Raw genomic sequence first — 15,405 nt, 5'->3', positions numbered from 1 at the left:
AGAACTACCAGAAAATAGAAAAGTTCGCTTACGCTCTCATAATAACATCTCGATGACTTCGCTCATATTTCCAGTCTCACACCATTAAAGTTCAGACCAACCAGCCCATAAAAAGAATCTTATAGAAAATAGACTTGGTAGGCAGAATATTGCAATGGGCAGTCGAGTTGTCTGAATTCGACCTTCAATACGAAGCTCGGACGGCCATCAAATCTCAATATCTGGCCGACTTCATTGCGGAATTTACGGACACACCAGAAATACCCGTAGAATGGAATCTATATGTGGATGGCTCCTCAAATAAAACGGGAAGTGGTGCAGGCGTAATAATTGAAAGCGACCAGGGGACCCAAATCGAACTCTCCCTCAAATTCGGGTTCCCTGCCTCAAATAATCAAGTAGAATATGAAGCACTACTAGCTGGTTTAAAGCTGGCTAGGGAGGTTGGAGCTCAAAAACTTATCATCTTTAGTGATTCACAGGTAGTTACTTCATAAATAACAGGAAGCTACACAACCAAAGATCCCACTATGAAAAAGTACATGGACAAAACCAGAGAACAGCTCGAACAACTCGGAGAGTACGAGGTTCGTCACATACCCCGAGAACAAAATGCCCAAGCCGATGCACTCTCAAAACTAGCCAACACCAAACCAAGAGGCAACAATAGAAGCCTCATACAAGAAATTCTACAGAATCCATCAATCTCAAAAGAAGAAAAAGTCCTAGCCATAACAGGTCACGATCAGGGATGGATGACTCCCATAATTAACTACCTCAGAACAAAAGTTCTCCCCACAGATGAGAAAGAGGCAAAGAGGTTAAAACAAGAAGCACAATACTACACCCTCATAAATAATACTCTATACAAAAGAGGGATTTTGATACCACTGCTAAAATGCGTGCCGACTTCCAACACAAAAGATGTCCTAGAAGAAGTACACAGTGGCATCTGCGGCAATCACCTCGGAGCCAGGCACTCGCCAAAAAAGTACTTCGGGCAGAATTTTATTGGCCAACTCTACAAAAAGAAGCCACAGAATTTGTAAGGACGTGCTCACCATGTCAGAAGCACGCCAACTTTCATACCGCTCCGCCAGAGGAACTCATCAGCATAACCTCACCTTGGCCATTCGCAAAATGGGGACTCGATCTCCTTAGACCTTTTCCTCAAGGATCAGGACAAGTCAAATTCCTCATAGTAGGAATAGACTACTTCACAAAATGGATCAAGGCAGAACCCCTGGCCAATGCCACAGCTCAAAGAAGTCAGAAATTCCTATATAGAAATATCGTCACAAGGTTTGAAGTTCCATACTTCATCACTACAGACAATGGTACCCATTTCACAGACGCAGGCTTCAGAAAACTAGCGGTCGACCTGAATATAAAACAACAATTCACATCCGTTGAGCACCCCCAAGCCAATGGGCAAGCTGAAGCTGCTAACAAAGTTATATTAGCAGGGTTAAAACGGAGATTACAGGATGCAAAGGGAGCCTGGGCTGAGGAACTCCCACAGGTTCTATGGGCATATCGAACGACGCCACATTCCACCACAAAGGAATCACCCTTCCGATTAGCATATGGAGTGGAGGCGATGATCCCAGTGGAGATCGAAGAAGGGTCACCCAGAGTGATCCACTTTAGCGAGAAAGCCAATCACCAACTTCAAAGGGAAGAGCTCGACTTACTTCCGGAAATCTGAGAAAGAGCCCGGATAAAGGAAGAGGCGCTAAAACGACGAATGGCTTTCAGGTATAACCAAAAGGTAATATGACGAACCTTCACTGAGGATGACCTCATCCTAATACGAAACGACATTGGAACAACTCGACCGGGAGAAGGAAAGCTGGCAGCAAACTGGAAAGGACCCTACCGAGTCATAGAAGTGCTGGGAAAGGGCTATTACAGGCTTTCCGAACTCGACGGGCGAGAGCTTCCCAGGTCATGGCACGCCTGCAACCTAAGAAGGTACTATAGCTAGGGGTGATAAAAGATCTTGGACAAGGCACACTCTTTTTTCTTGAAAAAAGGTTTCTTAATGAGGCACACCGCCAAGACTTACAAATCACTCGATTTAGGAAATTAACTCCTCATGTATATTTGCATTCTTTCTTAATAAAATTTGTTCAGATTCTCTACAAACACTCAAGTCGTGTTATTTTGAAAACATTCATCGCCCGATTATAAAGCTACAGATCGACGAAAAGTGAAAACCGAATTCACTGCGCGATCACGATAAAAACGAGTGTTAAAACCCAAAATCTACAAAATTGGCAAAGATGAAAACAGAATAATGCAAGAAGTTATAGAAAGTGATCCATAGAAAGGACCTGACGAGGACCTAATAAAATGAATTGCTATAAAATAACTTAAAGACTGGCCGGCACAAAAGTCGGACCAACCACAATAACTCAAGTTATAAGTAAAGCCCTGGAAAGAGGTCTTGCCAACCCTATAAAAGAGGATTACTATAACTTCGAAGAGCCTGACATGAGGAAGTCAGACTCCTACAAAAAAAATTGCAAAAGATATCCCTGAAAGAGATCTGAAACAAGGTCCAAGAAAGAGGATTATCAAGTAACTCGACAAGGCCCGACGTGACAAAGTCGGCCCGGAAAGATAAGTTACAAAAGATAATCCCTGAAAGAGATCTGAAACAAGGTCCAAGAAAGAGGATTATCAAGTAACTCGACAGGGCCTGACGTGACAAAGTCGGCCCGAAAAGATAAGTTACAAAAGATAAATCCCTAAAAGAGACCTAAACAAGGTCCAAGAAAGAGGATTATCAAGTAACTCGACAGGGCCCGACGTGACAAAGTCGGCCCGGAAAGATAAGTTACAAAAGATAAATCCCTGAAAGAGACCTAAACAAGGTCCAAGAAAGAGGATTATCAAGTAACTCGACAGGGCCTGACGTGACAAAGTCGGCTTGGAAAGATAAAGTTACAAAAGATAAAACCCTGAAAGAGACCTGAACAAGGTCCAAGAAAGAGGATTATCAAGTAACTCGACAAAACCCGACATGATGAAGTCGGCCCGAAAAAAAATAAAGTTACAAAAGGTAAACCCCCAAAAGAGATCTGAACAAGATCCAAGAAAAAGGATTACCTAGTAACGGAACAGGGACCGACATGAAGAAGCCGAACTAAAGCTACAAAAAGTTATAAAAAGTACACCCGAGGGGTTACTAGAAATAACTCAAAGATCAACTGAGAGAATCAACCAACAGAGGGGAGATAACTCGACCCGAAAGACCTCGACCTCGCCAAAATCGATCTATAAAGTATTCTATCAAAGAATACTCAAATAAACAACTAGCCTTAAAAGGGACACTTTAACTAAGGCACAAAGGCAATCGAATGAGGTCGGATAAAAAACACTATGAAGATTCCAGGCAAAGTGCTAAAGAAAGATGCAAGCAAGCATATCACAAAGAAACAAGGCAGTTACCATAAAACAAGACTCAAGAGGCCGCTTGAAACGCAGAGAAGCAGGGAATCTGGAATTTCCTAGCTTCTCAGGACCAAGAGGTCCCACAGAAGCTCCACCTACCCTACCTTCTTTTTCCCAATTGATCACATTTGCTCGAGGACGAGCAAAACTCTTAAGTTTGGTGTTGCAAAAAGCTTTACTTTTTGACTTCTACCACTCCTAAGTATGGCACCAAAGACTGGTGAAACCTTAAGAAAGAAAAAGGGAAAGGCATTTGCCCCCACAAGAAGAGAATGGAGCAAACTAGAAAGGCTGCACATTAGCCTGTACAACAGCCTTAACAAAGACAAAAGAGTGACACTGAAGAGATCAAGCACTACTTGGGATCTTCAAGAAGGAGCACTAGACGCCACCCTTAAAGGTGGATTCGTTCTCTTTACACCCCTTTCTTGTTATTTTCTATTTTCTGTCTGTTTTATTTGTCCTCTTGTTCGTTGCATGATTACTTGCATTGATGTCTTAAAGATGTAAAATGTTCCATATATTTCTCACCTTGCTTAAATAATTTTTTTTTAAGAATTGAGAGATGCATGAATTTCAAGTTTAAAATAAGAATAGTTTAATTATGTTAATGTGGTGTCATTTGCTTTTGTTTTTTGAATGTCTGATTAAACAATGCATATTTAAAGTTGTAACTTTAGAATGTTGGCTCTTGAAAGAATAATGAAAAAGAAAAAGTATTATTGATAATATGAAAAATCTAAAAATTGATTCTTGAAACAAGAAAAAGCAGTAAAAAGAAAAAGAAAAAGCATGTTGCAAAAGAAAAAAATGCATGCAAGAAAGAAAAAAATGGCAATAAATAAATAAATAAAAAGCAGAAAAATCCATTACCGCCCAAAAATGCAAGAAAAGGAGGGCAGATTGAAAAAGCCATTAACCTTTTAAACCAAAGGCAAGGGTAAAAGCGCCCAAGCACTACAAAAAAAAGGGATTAAAATGGCGGTTTTTTAAGGTAATTACGGCGGTTACAACCGCCATTATTACCGAAAACGGCACCCCAAGAAACGCCGAAATTCTGGGCGCCATTCTGGTTATTACGGCGGTTTTCTAAAAACTGCCGTAATAACCAGTAAATAATACGGCGGTTTTTTGGCAGTTAAAATGGCGGTTCTAACCGCCATTTTAACCAAATAAAACGGCGGTTTATTGTTGTTTAAAATGGCAGTTTGTAACCGCCGTATTTACCTGGGTTTAATGGCATCTCCTTGTTTAAAATGGCGGTTTCAACCGCCGTTTTTACCTGTGTTTAATGGCATCCTTCTCGTTTAAAATGGCGTTTATAACCGCCGTTTTTACCTGGGTTTAATGGCATCCTCCTTGTTTAAAATGGCATTTTTAACCGCCGTTTTTACCTAGGTTTAATGGCATCTTTTTTATTTAAAATGGCGTTTTTAACCGCCGTTTTTACCAGGGTTTAATGGCATCCTTTTCAATTAAAATGGAATTTTTAACTGCCGTTTTTACCATGATATAATGGCACCATTTTTGTTTAAAATGGCGTTTTTAGCCGTCGTTTTTACCTAATTGCAATTTTATACTTTTTAAAATGAAATTGAAACTATGTATTTAAAGTGACATTTTTAGAACTCAAACTTTAAAATCTCATAATAACCAAAAAGCATAACCTTAAATCAAACATCATAAGAAGATTTTTAATTCATACACAGTCTCCGAAAATAAAAAATCGTAATCCAAAAACATATTTCAATAATTTGTCTTAACATATATCTATAATACTTAATACATAAAATCTGTATCATACAAGATCATGCTTCTTTATTGCTCACTCCAGAAGACCTACTTCCTAACTCTCTTGGTGATGGAATCTCACTCTCTTGATCCAATCCCTACAACAAAAATATAATTATGAGCACAATAAAAAAGGATATAAAACTGAATCTGAAACTATTAATATAAAATTATTCAATCAAAAAAGAAAACTCACATACACTAACTATTTGCACAATAAATTCTCTGTTTTCTATACTTGAATTTAGAGCTACTACTTCATTCTACTCTTTATCATAATCATAATGGCCAAGTTAAGTGCTAGAAGCATGACGAAAAGTGCTACTAGTAACAGTTTCAGGTTTGTGGTGGAGAAACTAATTCATAAGAGTTTGTTAATGGAGAGCAACAACAACAATAATGTTACTATAATATAAAACATGTGTACTACTTACGCTGTGTGTTACTAGCTACTACTTCAATCTAATTTTGGTTATTATAATATTAACTTAGCTTCTTTAAAATGTTTCTTAGCTTTCTTGCTTGCACCTTTTAATTTGTTATATGTATATCAATTTTTTATAGGAATCAATTAGTCTTTTTCATAGGAATCAATTGTTGGTAGGCTTTTAATTAACAAAGTTAAAGCTAGCTTCCAAAGTCAAATTTTAAAATTGACCCAGATTCCCTTAAGAGTCCAAATATTACACATGGAATAAGGTATTAAGAACATAAATTGTATTTGTACCTGTGAAATTTGTGGAGTAGGGAACATTCCAGCCAATTCCACTGGAATTTTACCTCCTTCCTTAGAAGCAATGTAGGAGACTAATGCTTGCAACTGCGCTTTAACAGTATCTAACTCTTCTTGCACACTGGGACCACAAGTAGATGATGTACCAGCATCATTTGAAGAATCTAAGTTCATCTGACTAATTCTTGTGGTGTTGTTCTTGAAAGCAACAGTTGGAACAGCTCCCATGCCTAAACCTCGAACACGACCAGGGTGCTCTTTCCCAAGAACTACTCCAAGAGCATCAAGAGGAGAATTAACGGTTGATTCCACCGCTTGTTGACTGCTATATTCTTCAATCTTCTCCTACATATATAAAAAGAAAGGGAAAGAATCAAACATAATATTATCTTATAAAAAAGAAAGAAAAGGAAATACAAATAAGTTGCTTATTGTACTTTAGTCTTACCGCTATTTCTTTAGCCTTTTCATTAACATAACTTCCATCTATTTTCTTGTGAGTGATATCCCACATTTGAACCCTACTAACTTCTTTTCCCGTCTCTTCCGTCTAAAATTCATGAAAAGTAGAAAGACTCAATCAAGAAATATATCATTCAAGAAAAGATATGCATAAAATTAACTAACAGCAACAATATAACAACTGAGATGCATAAAAAGATTGGTGGTACCACTTTCCAATTTTTAATTTCCAAGGTTTCTTTCACCATAAAAAAGAGAAAGGAACAAATTGCAGAATGTGTATATCATGTTTTTTCACCAAAATGAAAAACAAGTACAAAAAGGATATGTTATAATAACAAACAACTAAGTAAAATTAGAGATAGAAACATAATGGAAATGAAAATGAAATTGAGCTGGATAAGGTGGTGAGTGAGGCCCCAAGTTAAGTTAGTAGGCATGTGAATGATGAATTTGTTAGGTACCAGCTCTAAGAGACACTGACAAGCCAGACCACATGCCTAATCAAATATTAAACCTCATCTTAAGTCTTAATCATAACTTTAATGTTCTCATAGCTATAATTAATGAACCTAACTATTCGTACCCATTAGTCCTGCACTCTTGCTTGTAAAGTTAGCAAAACCTTAATAGCACACTAATAATTTTGTATGAAATTCAAGCTTGTTTGACTCTCATATCTTAATTATTATATATAAAAGATTATGTTTTGGGGGGGTTCAACGAGATAAATGGAATTAATCTATGAGAAATTATTTAGCACATAGAAATAATTACCAATTCAGCCCTTCTTCTTGCAATTGATTTAGCACCTGAAGTATGAGGAATTATTTGTTTTTGCCGAATTTCTTGATTCCTCTTACAAAGATTCTGCAAGATAAATTTGGACATAATTAAATAGAGTTAAACATGCATTCACAACATTCCATATGAATTCAATATCCTATTTACAGCAGCAAACTATATAAGGCTTTTTAGTGGGACAACATTTAACTAGGATTGTAAGTACTTACCTGAGTTTCAGGCTTCAAATGATATTCTACGAATAAAGCCCATTGATCAAGAGCAATATTTTCTGGTGTATTATTTATGATCTCGGTTTTACTCAACCTCGGATCATAAAACTCATTCCAAAGCTTTATCCTATGTTCCCTCCATTTTTTGCCAAGCGATTGGAGCAGAAATCGTTTGGCCAAGCTATCACACACTTTGAAGCAAAATCGAACCTTTAATATGGAACAAAGAATATATATTAACAAACAAATATAACTAAATAATGACAAAGAAATAAGCTTTAGAGTTTAAGTAATCTTCTTACTTGGAAAAAATATTCCATTGATTTTCAAAAAAGCTCTCTGGAATGTTTGACCACTTATCAAAACTGATTGGAAATGCTACACAATCAGTGGCCAATTGACCACAAATTCCTGCAAGGAGTCCGGCTGCTTCTCCTATTGCTGCATGTTGTCTATCAAAATTGACAACTATGCACAAACCTTCTGGCAAATTATGCACATCCTTCACTAATAAATGAAGGCGTGTACTATTTTCAAATTCATCTAAAATAGATAAATAAATATAAATAAATGAGTAATTGAGCAACTAAAGAATAAAACATATAATGATAGATATATATTATAAAAGATTAATTCTTATGCAGGGTATAATGTAACAGCTACATATATAATACTATATATTATACATCAGAATTCCGAATCAAGGTGAAAATAGGCTAATATTAGTAATATCCACTGCAAGAATAAGTTGAACCAAATAAGTAAGATGAACTAAGATGAACATTTCATGGCTCATAAATATTTGAGAAAGTGCATGACAACAAATTATTAGTAGAAGTAGAAGTAGAAGTAGAAGGGAAGCAGTAGTGGCAGGAACGTTATTTGATTAACAAATTTTCATGGCTCATAAATATTTTGGAGGAAAATCTGAACAAGGACATGTAAATTGGAAGATAGTGAAATTTGGAAAGGAAGAGGAGTGAAAGAAATGGTGTGATAGGTGGCAGGAGAATATTACAGTTGAGAATATTACATACCTATGGCATCAACAGTCCAGTAATGCTTAGATTCACGCCCACGTTTACGTTTAGGTTCGGATGGATGCTCAGATATAGTTGGAGCAACTGATGATGGCTCAGAAGAATTTAAAGCTGCCGAATTGTCCCGAGAGGAACTTGCAACTGCTGTCGACTTATCTCCGGAGGAATTTGAAGCTGCTGACTTGTCCCGGGAGGAATTTGCAGCTGCTGCCGACTTGTCCCGAGAGGAATTTGCAGCTGCTACTGACTTGTCTTGTGAAGAATTGGTAGCTGCTGCTTTAAGTAGATTCTTGTACCTCTTTTGCTTTGGCATATCTGCATAATAGATCAAATAAATAATTAATAAATATAGAATAAAATGTGCATCAAGGTTTAGTAGTTCCATTAAATCAATTAATGAGTCTAAACAACATATTTATATAAAATTTACAAACAAAAGTTAAATTGAAAAAGAAGAAATGTAGATAAAAATTATTTTTCTATAATAGACCACTTATTAATAAAACTCACCTACTATTCTAACATGTGTTCATCTTCTCCAATGTCATTCTCTAGTAGTTCATCATCTACCTCATCTCTTAACAATGATAGATTATCACCATTTTCAAATAAAGAATCTAAGTTTTGCTCTAACCATGGCTCATTCTCGCATGCTTCATCATCTTCATTCCCTCCCATATCATATGAATCTCTTGGCTTCAAGTGCACGACAACACTCCAATCTTTATTCACTTCATCATTGACAAAATACACCATTCGAGCTTGTGAGGCTTCAATATATGGATCATCCTCCTCTCGGTCACCACTGTGTATTACTCGTGAAAAATTAACAGAAGTAAAACCCCAATTATCCTTTCTACAGCCCCGTTCTCTAGTGGTGTCAGCCCATTTACATTTGAATAAAGTAACCCGAAATCGGCCATTGTAGTTTAGTTCTATAATATCTTCTAGTTTGCCATAATATGACAAATCAGCATTCCTAACATCAACATCACTAGCGCTAGCAACACAAGGAGTTGAAGACATTAAAAAAACTCCACTATTCTGGGTCTTTAACCCTTTGTCTCGATTGGTAGTTCGAAAGGAGAACCCATTAATACTAAATGTAGAAAATCTCTTGGCATATCGTGATGGACCCCTTGCTAAGTATCTCAAATCTTCATGCACAGTATTTATAATATCTGGGTTCATAAGCTATTATGATAGAGATATTAGTTATTATATCCACAAATACTAGTTCAATATTAGCAAAAAATTATCACTTCTCTATTTACCTGCGCAGGAAACCAAGTAACAAAATCTTTATTGACTCTTTTTTCTATCTCCACATTTGAAGGCCTTCTACCCTTAGATCGTCTTCGTATAAAATCTTTGAAGTCACTGTCAGATATGAAAGTTTAACTCTAACTAAACAACTATTTTCAAGTAAATAAAAAACATGTACGAAAATCCTTAAGCACTTACTGAATGAATGGTTTGACATATGGACAATTTAAAACCACATATTGATGTGCTTGTTTTTTTTCCATAGGTGACAACTCAAATACTGTGAAAGCTCCCTTTGAGTTCCCCATTTGTGGAAAAAGGGAATCCACATGTGTACTATAATTATCATCCGGACGATCATCAACACGTGATGGCCTATTAAATCTTGTCTCAATCCCTTCTAAGTATCGAGAGCAAAATGTAAGAGCTTCTTCAGCCACGTATCCCTCAGCTATAGAACCTTCTGATTTAGCTTTGTTTCGTACATAAGGCTTCAAATGACCTAAATACCTAGTTTGTATAATTAAGTGACAGGTTAAATACCTAAGCAAGATATAACTAAGTGATAAGTTAAATGAATAATGATTGAAAAGAGATATTTACCTCTCAATAGGATACATCCACCTATAGTGTACTGGTCCTCCGAGTTTTGCTTCATCAACTAGATGACAGGTTAAATGAACCATGATTGTAAAGAAAGAAGGAGGGAACAACATTTCTAAATGACAAAGGGTAAGGATAATTCGAGGTTGGAGCTTCTCAAGTTCTGTAAGACTTAAGCTTTTAGAGCACAACTGTTGAAAGAATGAAGACAACTCTATTAGCACTGCAGTAACTTTATCTAGTAGCACATTATGTATGGCAATGGGTAATAGGTGCTGCATAAGAACGTGGCAATCATGGCTCTTCAATCCAGAAAGCTTTCTTTGCTTCAGGTCAACACACCATGAAATATAACTCGAGAGACCATCTGGTACTTTAATATTCTTTATAGTACGCAAGAATATATCTTTCATGGAATTTGACATTGTGAACAAAGATGGATGATATCTCCCATTTTCATCTGGCCATAAATATTTCCTTATACCCATTTCTTTAAGATCCTTACGAGCTTTGAGATTATCCTTTGACCTTCCAGTCTCATTGAGCAAAGTGTATAACACATTGTCGCAAACATTCTTTTCAATGTGCATAACATCTAGATTATGGCGCAATAAGTTAGACTCCCAATAAAGAAGATAAAAAAATATGCTTTTCTTCCTCCACATCCCTGATTCATCATCTTCTTCAACAACTTTTCGTCGAATCCTCTTACCTTTACTTTCCTGTAGTTCCTTCCCAAATGAAACATTGATTCCTTCAAGTTGTTCCAATATTTCTGACCCTGTTAGTACTGCTGGGGGATCCCTCAACTCAACTTTTCCATTAAATTTTGCACGACTTAGCCTAAACTTATGACCCCTTTCTAAGAAATGGCGATGCCCCAAAAAACACCATTTTCCACCATGCTTTAATCTATATGAATCAGTGTTAAAGTTACATGTAGGACAAGCATATTTACTGTGTACATTCCACCCAGATAAGTTACCAAGGCCTGGAAAATCACTAACTGTCCACATTAATGCTGCTTGCAATGTAAACATTTCATTCTTAAACCTATCTAATGTTTTAACACCATCATACCACAACTCTTTTAACTCTTTAATAAGAGGTTGTAAGTATACGTCTATGTTGTTCCCCGGCATTTTCTCTCCAGGAATAATCATTGACAAGATAAGTGATGTTGGCTTCATGCACTCCCATGGAGGCCGATTGTATGGAATAAGTACCACTGGCCAAATATGCACTCTCATGGAGGTCGATTGTATGGAATAAGCACCACTGGCCAAACGCTATAGTTTGTACGCATAGCTCTAAAGGGGTTGAATCCATCAGCTGCAAGACCAAGACGTACATTTCGAGGATCTTCGGCAAACCTATCATGAAGTAAATCAAATGTCTTCCAAGCTTCAGAATCTTGCGGATGCCTCATCTTCGAATCTTTCTTTTCTGCCGAAGCATGCCATCGCATTGATTGAGCAGTCTTAGAACACATGAATAATCGTTGAAGTCTCGGTTTTAGTGGAAAGTATCGCAAGATCTTTGCCGGTTTCTTCTTTTTATCATCGCTCCATTTAGATGTCTTGCATCTTTTGCATTCTTGCAAATCTTCATCCTTCCCCCAATATAACATGCAATCATTAGGGCAAGCAGGTATCTTGGTAAAATTAAGCCCTAGTTTGTTTATGGTTTTCTTGGCCTCATAGAATGTATTTGAAATCTTCGCATTTCCAAAAGCATCTTTTATTAACTTGAGAATTTCAGTCATGGCTTTGTCGCTTATTCTGTATAAGCACTTTATGTGATACAGACTAATCAAGAAAGACAGTTTTGAATACTTTGTGCACCCTTCATACAATTGTTCACTACCATCCTCCAACAACTTGTAAAATTCTACATTTTCTGCATTGTCTCCATCTCCATCTTCTATGTTGTCTTCATCTTCATCTCCATCTTCTATGTTGTCTTCATCTCCATATCCATCTTCATTCAAGTCAGGTCCAGTAACTCCAAACGCGTCATTGAGCATTGTTACCATTGGATGTTGAGATGTCAAATCATCTTGTACAATATGACTAGTTTGATGAGCTTGTGACCCAACTCCAACGCTTCTTCACCATGCCAATACCAAACTTTGTAGTTTGCTGGAAATGGCTTGACTATTAAATGTTCAAAAACTTTCTCTCTTGTTTGCCACTTGCCAAAACCACACACCGGACAAGGGCATTTAATCTGACGACCTCCGAGAGATCGATGCTCAAAAGCGAAATCCAAAAACTTGTTTAGACCATCTTTATACTCATGTGTGTTTTGTGGTTTTCCAATCCATGACTTATCGATTAACATGACTAAATTCCAATCCATGACTTATCGATTGACATGACTAAGAGGGACTACAAATAGAAATTTTAAAAAATCTATTCATTAAAAATCTCTCTCTCTCATATTAACTAGGCAACTAACTAGTATATATCAGCAGGCATTACTATAAAAAGAAATTCTTGTATGTACAAATTAGATATCAAACAAATACTTAAATAGTATTTTAAAAGAAATTATAAAAAAATTGTAATTACCTTTTCCAAATGATAATTTTGTGGCTGTGACAATGGCTTTGTGAACTTTTCCTTCTCAAGTAGTGGTATATATGCAAATTAATTTTTTTTACAAGATAGAAAGAGACAAAAAAATATAATTTATAAAAAAAATTAAGGACATGTATTAAATATTAAGGACTATATTAAATAATAATACTAAGGACTGTATTAAAAAATTAAGGACATGTATTAAATATTAAGGACATGTATTAAGGACTGATAAAAATAATAATAATAATAAAAAAGAGAAAGAGAATTAAAGAGAAAAGAGAAAGAAAGAAAATTAAGGACTGTATTAAATATTCTTTCTTTTTTTTGCACCAACTGTATTATAAAAAGAGAAAGAGAAAGAAAATTAAGGAGAGAGAGAGAAATTAAATATTAAATAATAAATTTTAGTAGAAGTCTAGAAAACAATTGAGCACCATTTCTGACACACTTGTAGACATCATGTGAATGCATCATAAGATTATAATAAAATGCATTAAATAAATAAATACTTTGAATGAAATTTAGTAATGCTTTGAAGAGAGTCCACGATTGAATTTTCAGATTGTTTGGATTGGGCCCAACATGTTATGTGATTCATTTTTTGGGTTAAAAAGGAAACTGGCAAAAGAAATCTTCACTCCAATAACAAAAAAAAGTTTTTAATGTTAGGTACTACATACTAAAAACTAAGAATGAGCAGTATGAGTTAGAACGCTATGTAATTAGTTTCTTGTCAAAATAAACAGGAATTACATGCAGTTTGGTTCTTGAAATCTCATAAAAAAAAGTTTATATTATTAAGCATTTGATTAGCTTATTAATGATTATGAATGATGTAGATGGAACACTGGATTGTGATAAACGCCACAAACTTGTTCAGTCATTATGCCTAATTCATATACCTAAATTCTTCCGTCTCCCATTCTTTTTTATATTACATCAATCAACCCTAGAAATGATAACCATCTGTGTGTGTATGTATGTATATGAGTGTATTTCCTCAAACAAGTTCAAAATTAAACAGTGTCAACACAAACAAAATCTGAGATCTAACCAAACAATTGAACAATCAGTTGACCATGGTGGATAAGCAAAAGATGAATTCATTCAAGGCAGGATGCAAGCAAGCACAGAAGTTATGTTTGTGAAAATAAAATAAAACAGAATAAGAAATAATCTTAGAATAATATCATACCAGGTTTACACTCAAAATAGAATAAGCAAAGTTTGGAAGCTAGTTGCAAGTTTCATTACTAGACTCATATCAGAGCCCAATTTCTTAAATTTCCACCATCACCAACACCAGGAAGTAAAACACAGCACAAAAAGAAAAGATATTTTATTACCCTTTAAGGTCAATAGTCAAGACAGAGAAGCATACTCAAAATAATTCAGTAGAGGAAAAAGAAAGTTACCTAATAATGAAGAATATATTAACCTTGAGTGCAGAATTCTACAAAATTGAGTTAAATATAGTTGGATAACACAAACTGCAACATACTACACAAACTGCAACATAATCACTCATATTTCAACAACTCATGACAAAATTGAGTAGCAAAACATATCAACTTCAGAAGAAAAAACACACACAATTTGAATAACACCTTTACACTACTTGAGTTGCTTCCTTTTGCTTGAGAAATAAAGAGAACTAAATAGAAGTAAGCAAAACAAAGCAAACATAGTTCAGTTATTGCCTCATAAACTAGTTCCCAAACTGCAAAACAAAATGGTTCCAAGTGCCTAAGAAGCAAGTCCAAAATCAAAGAAACAGCTCAACCAGTGTCCAATACACACATCAAAATAACAAAAAGGTGGTGAATTTTTTCTCAAAGAAAAAATCTTCTTTTACATATAAACCACGACCATCCATAATCAATTTTGTTCTAACTAATCTAATTTTACATGAAAACCAATGAAAAGTATAACATTATCATCACCATCGTCCGAATCGAACCCATTGTTTTTCTTTTTCTTCTAAGTAACTTTCACTTCTTCTATTATTATTATTATTTTATTTTTCTAAAAATTTTTTTCCAAAATTACATATTATCTTTCTTTCTTTCTTTTTTTGGTGGTGAAAGGATAAAACTAAAATATTGTACTATTGAGAAGAATGATAAAAACAGAAAGTAATAAGCGAGGGAAAAAATGAAGAAATAAACTGTTATTTGGAAATTAAAGGATGAAAAAGAAGGAAAGAGAGAAGATTAAAAAGAATGAGTAATGATTAACGATCACAAATCTTTTGCAGAGAGTGGTAAAGGTGGCTAAATGGCAAAAAGAGCGCTCTCCCTCTTTTTTGCTTTCAAAACTCAACCAGCAACTATTACAAATATTTAAAAAAATTAACTAGAGTAATAACAAGAGTCAACAGCCATTCCAATAACAAGACTCAACAGCCATTCCATTAAAATTGTTCAAAAATAAATATAAACAAAAGGAAG

At 35.4% G+C, this 15,405-nt stretch overlaps 2 protein-coding genes across 2 annotated transcripts; both read right to left on the bottom strand.

Annotated features, from left to right (window-relative positions):
• Window positions 1-7,759: 7,759 nt before the first annotated feature.
• On the bottom strand, window positions 7,760-8,814 carry LOC127739728 (uncharacterized). The gene is made up of 2 exons (XM_052263007.1): window positions 8,499-8,814; window positions 7,760-8,004 (listed from the first exon to the last, which is right to left on the bottom strand). The coding sequence occupies exons 1-2, from the start codon at window positions 8,812-8,814 to the stop codon at window positions 7,760-7,762; spliced, it is 561 nt and encodes a 186-aa protein (XP_052118967.1).
• Window positions 8,815-9,014: 200 nt separating this feature from the next.
• On the bottom strand, window positions 9,015-11,512 carry LOC107493522 (uncharacterized). Its single transcript, XM_052263006.1, has 4 exons — window positions 10,371-11,512; window positions 9,966-10,277; window positions 9,776-9,881; window positions 9,015-9,695 (listed from the first exon to the last, which is right to left on the bottom strand). Exons 1-4 carry the CDS (start codon window positions 11,510-11,512, stop codon window positions 9,015-9,017), a joined length of 2,241 nt encoding a protein of 746 aa, XP_052118966.1.
• Window positions 11,513-15,405: the final 3,893 nt, after the last annotated feature.

This window comes from Arachis duranensis, chromosome 6 (genome assembly GCF_000817695.3).
Source record: "Arachis duranensis cultivar V14167 chromosome 6, aradu.V14167.gnm2.J7QH, whole genome shotgun sequence".
NCBI lineage: Eukaryota > Viridiplantae > Streptophyta > Magnoliopsida > Fabales > Fabaceae > Arachis > Arachis duranensis.
Note: the sequence above shows the minus strand (reverse complement) of the source record. Positions and strands in the feature narration are given on the sequence as shown.

Bases quoted from the DNA above. Each gene is read 5' to 3' on its own strand.
- LOC127739728 (XM_052263007.1), bottom strand. From the start codon at position 8,814: ATGCCAAAGCAAAAGAGGTACAAGAATCTACTTAAAGCAGCAGCTACC. The intron at 8,005-8,498 runs GTATGTAATATT...TATCTATTTTAG, and splicing joins CTGGACTGTTGATGCCATAG to ATGAATTTGAAAATAGTACA.
- LOC107493522 (XM_052263006.1), bottom strand. From the start codon at position 11,512: ATGCCGGGGAACAACATAGACGTATACTTACAACCTCTTATTAAAGAG. The intron at 10,278-10,370 runs GTAAATATCTCT...TATACAAACTAG, and splicing joins TGGATGTATCCTATTGAGAG to GTATTTAGGTCATTTGAAGC. The intron at 9,696-9,775 runs GTAAATAGAGAA...CTATCATAATAG, and splicing joins TTACTTGGTTTCCTGCGCAG to CTTATGAACCCAGATATTAT.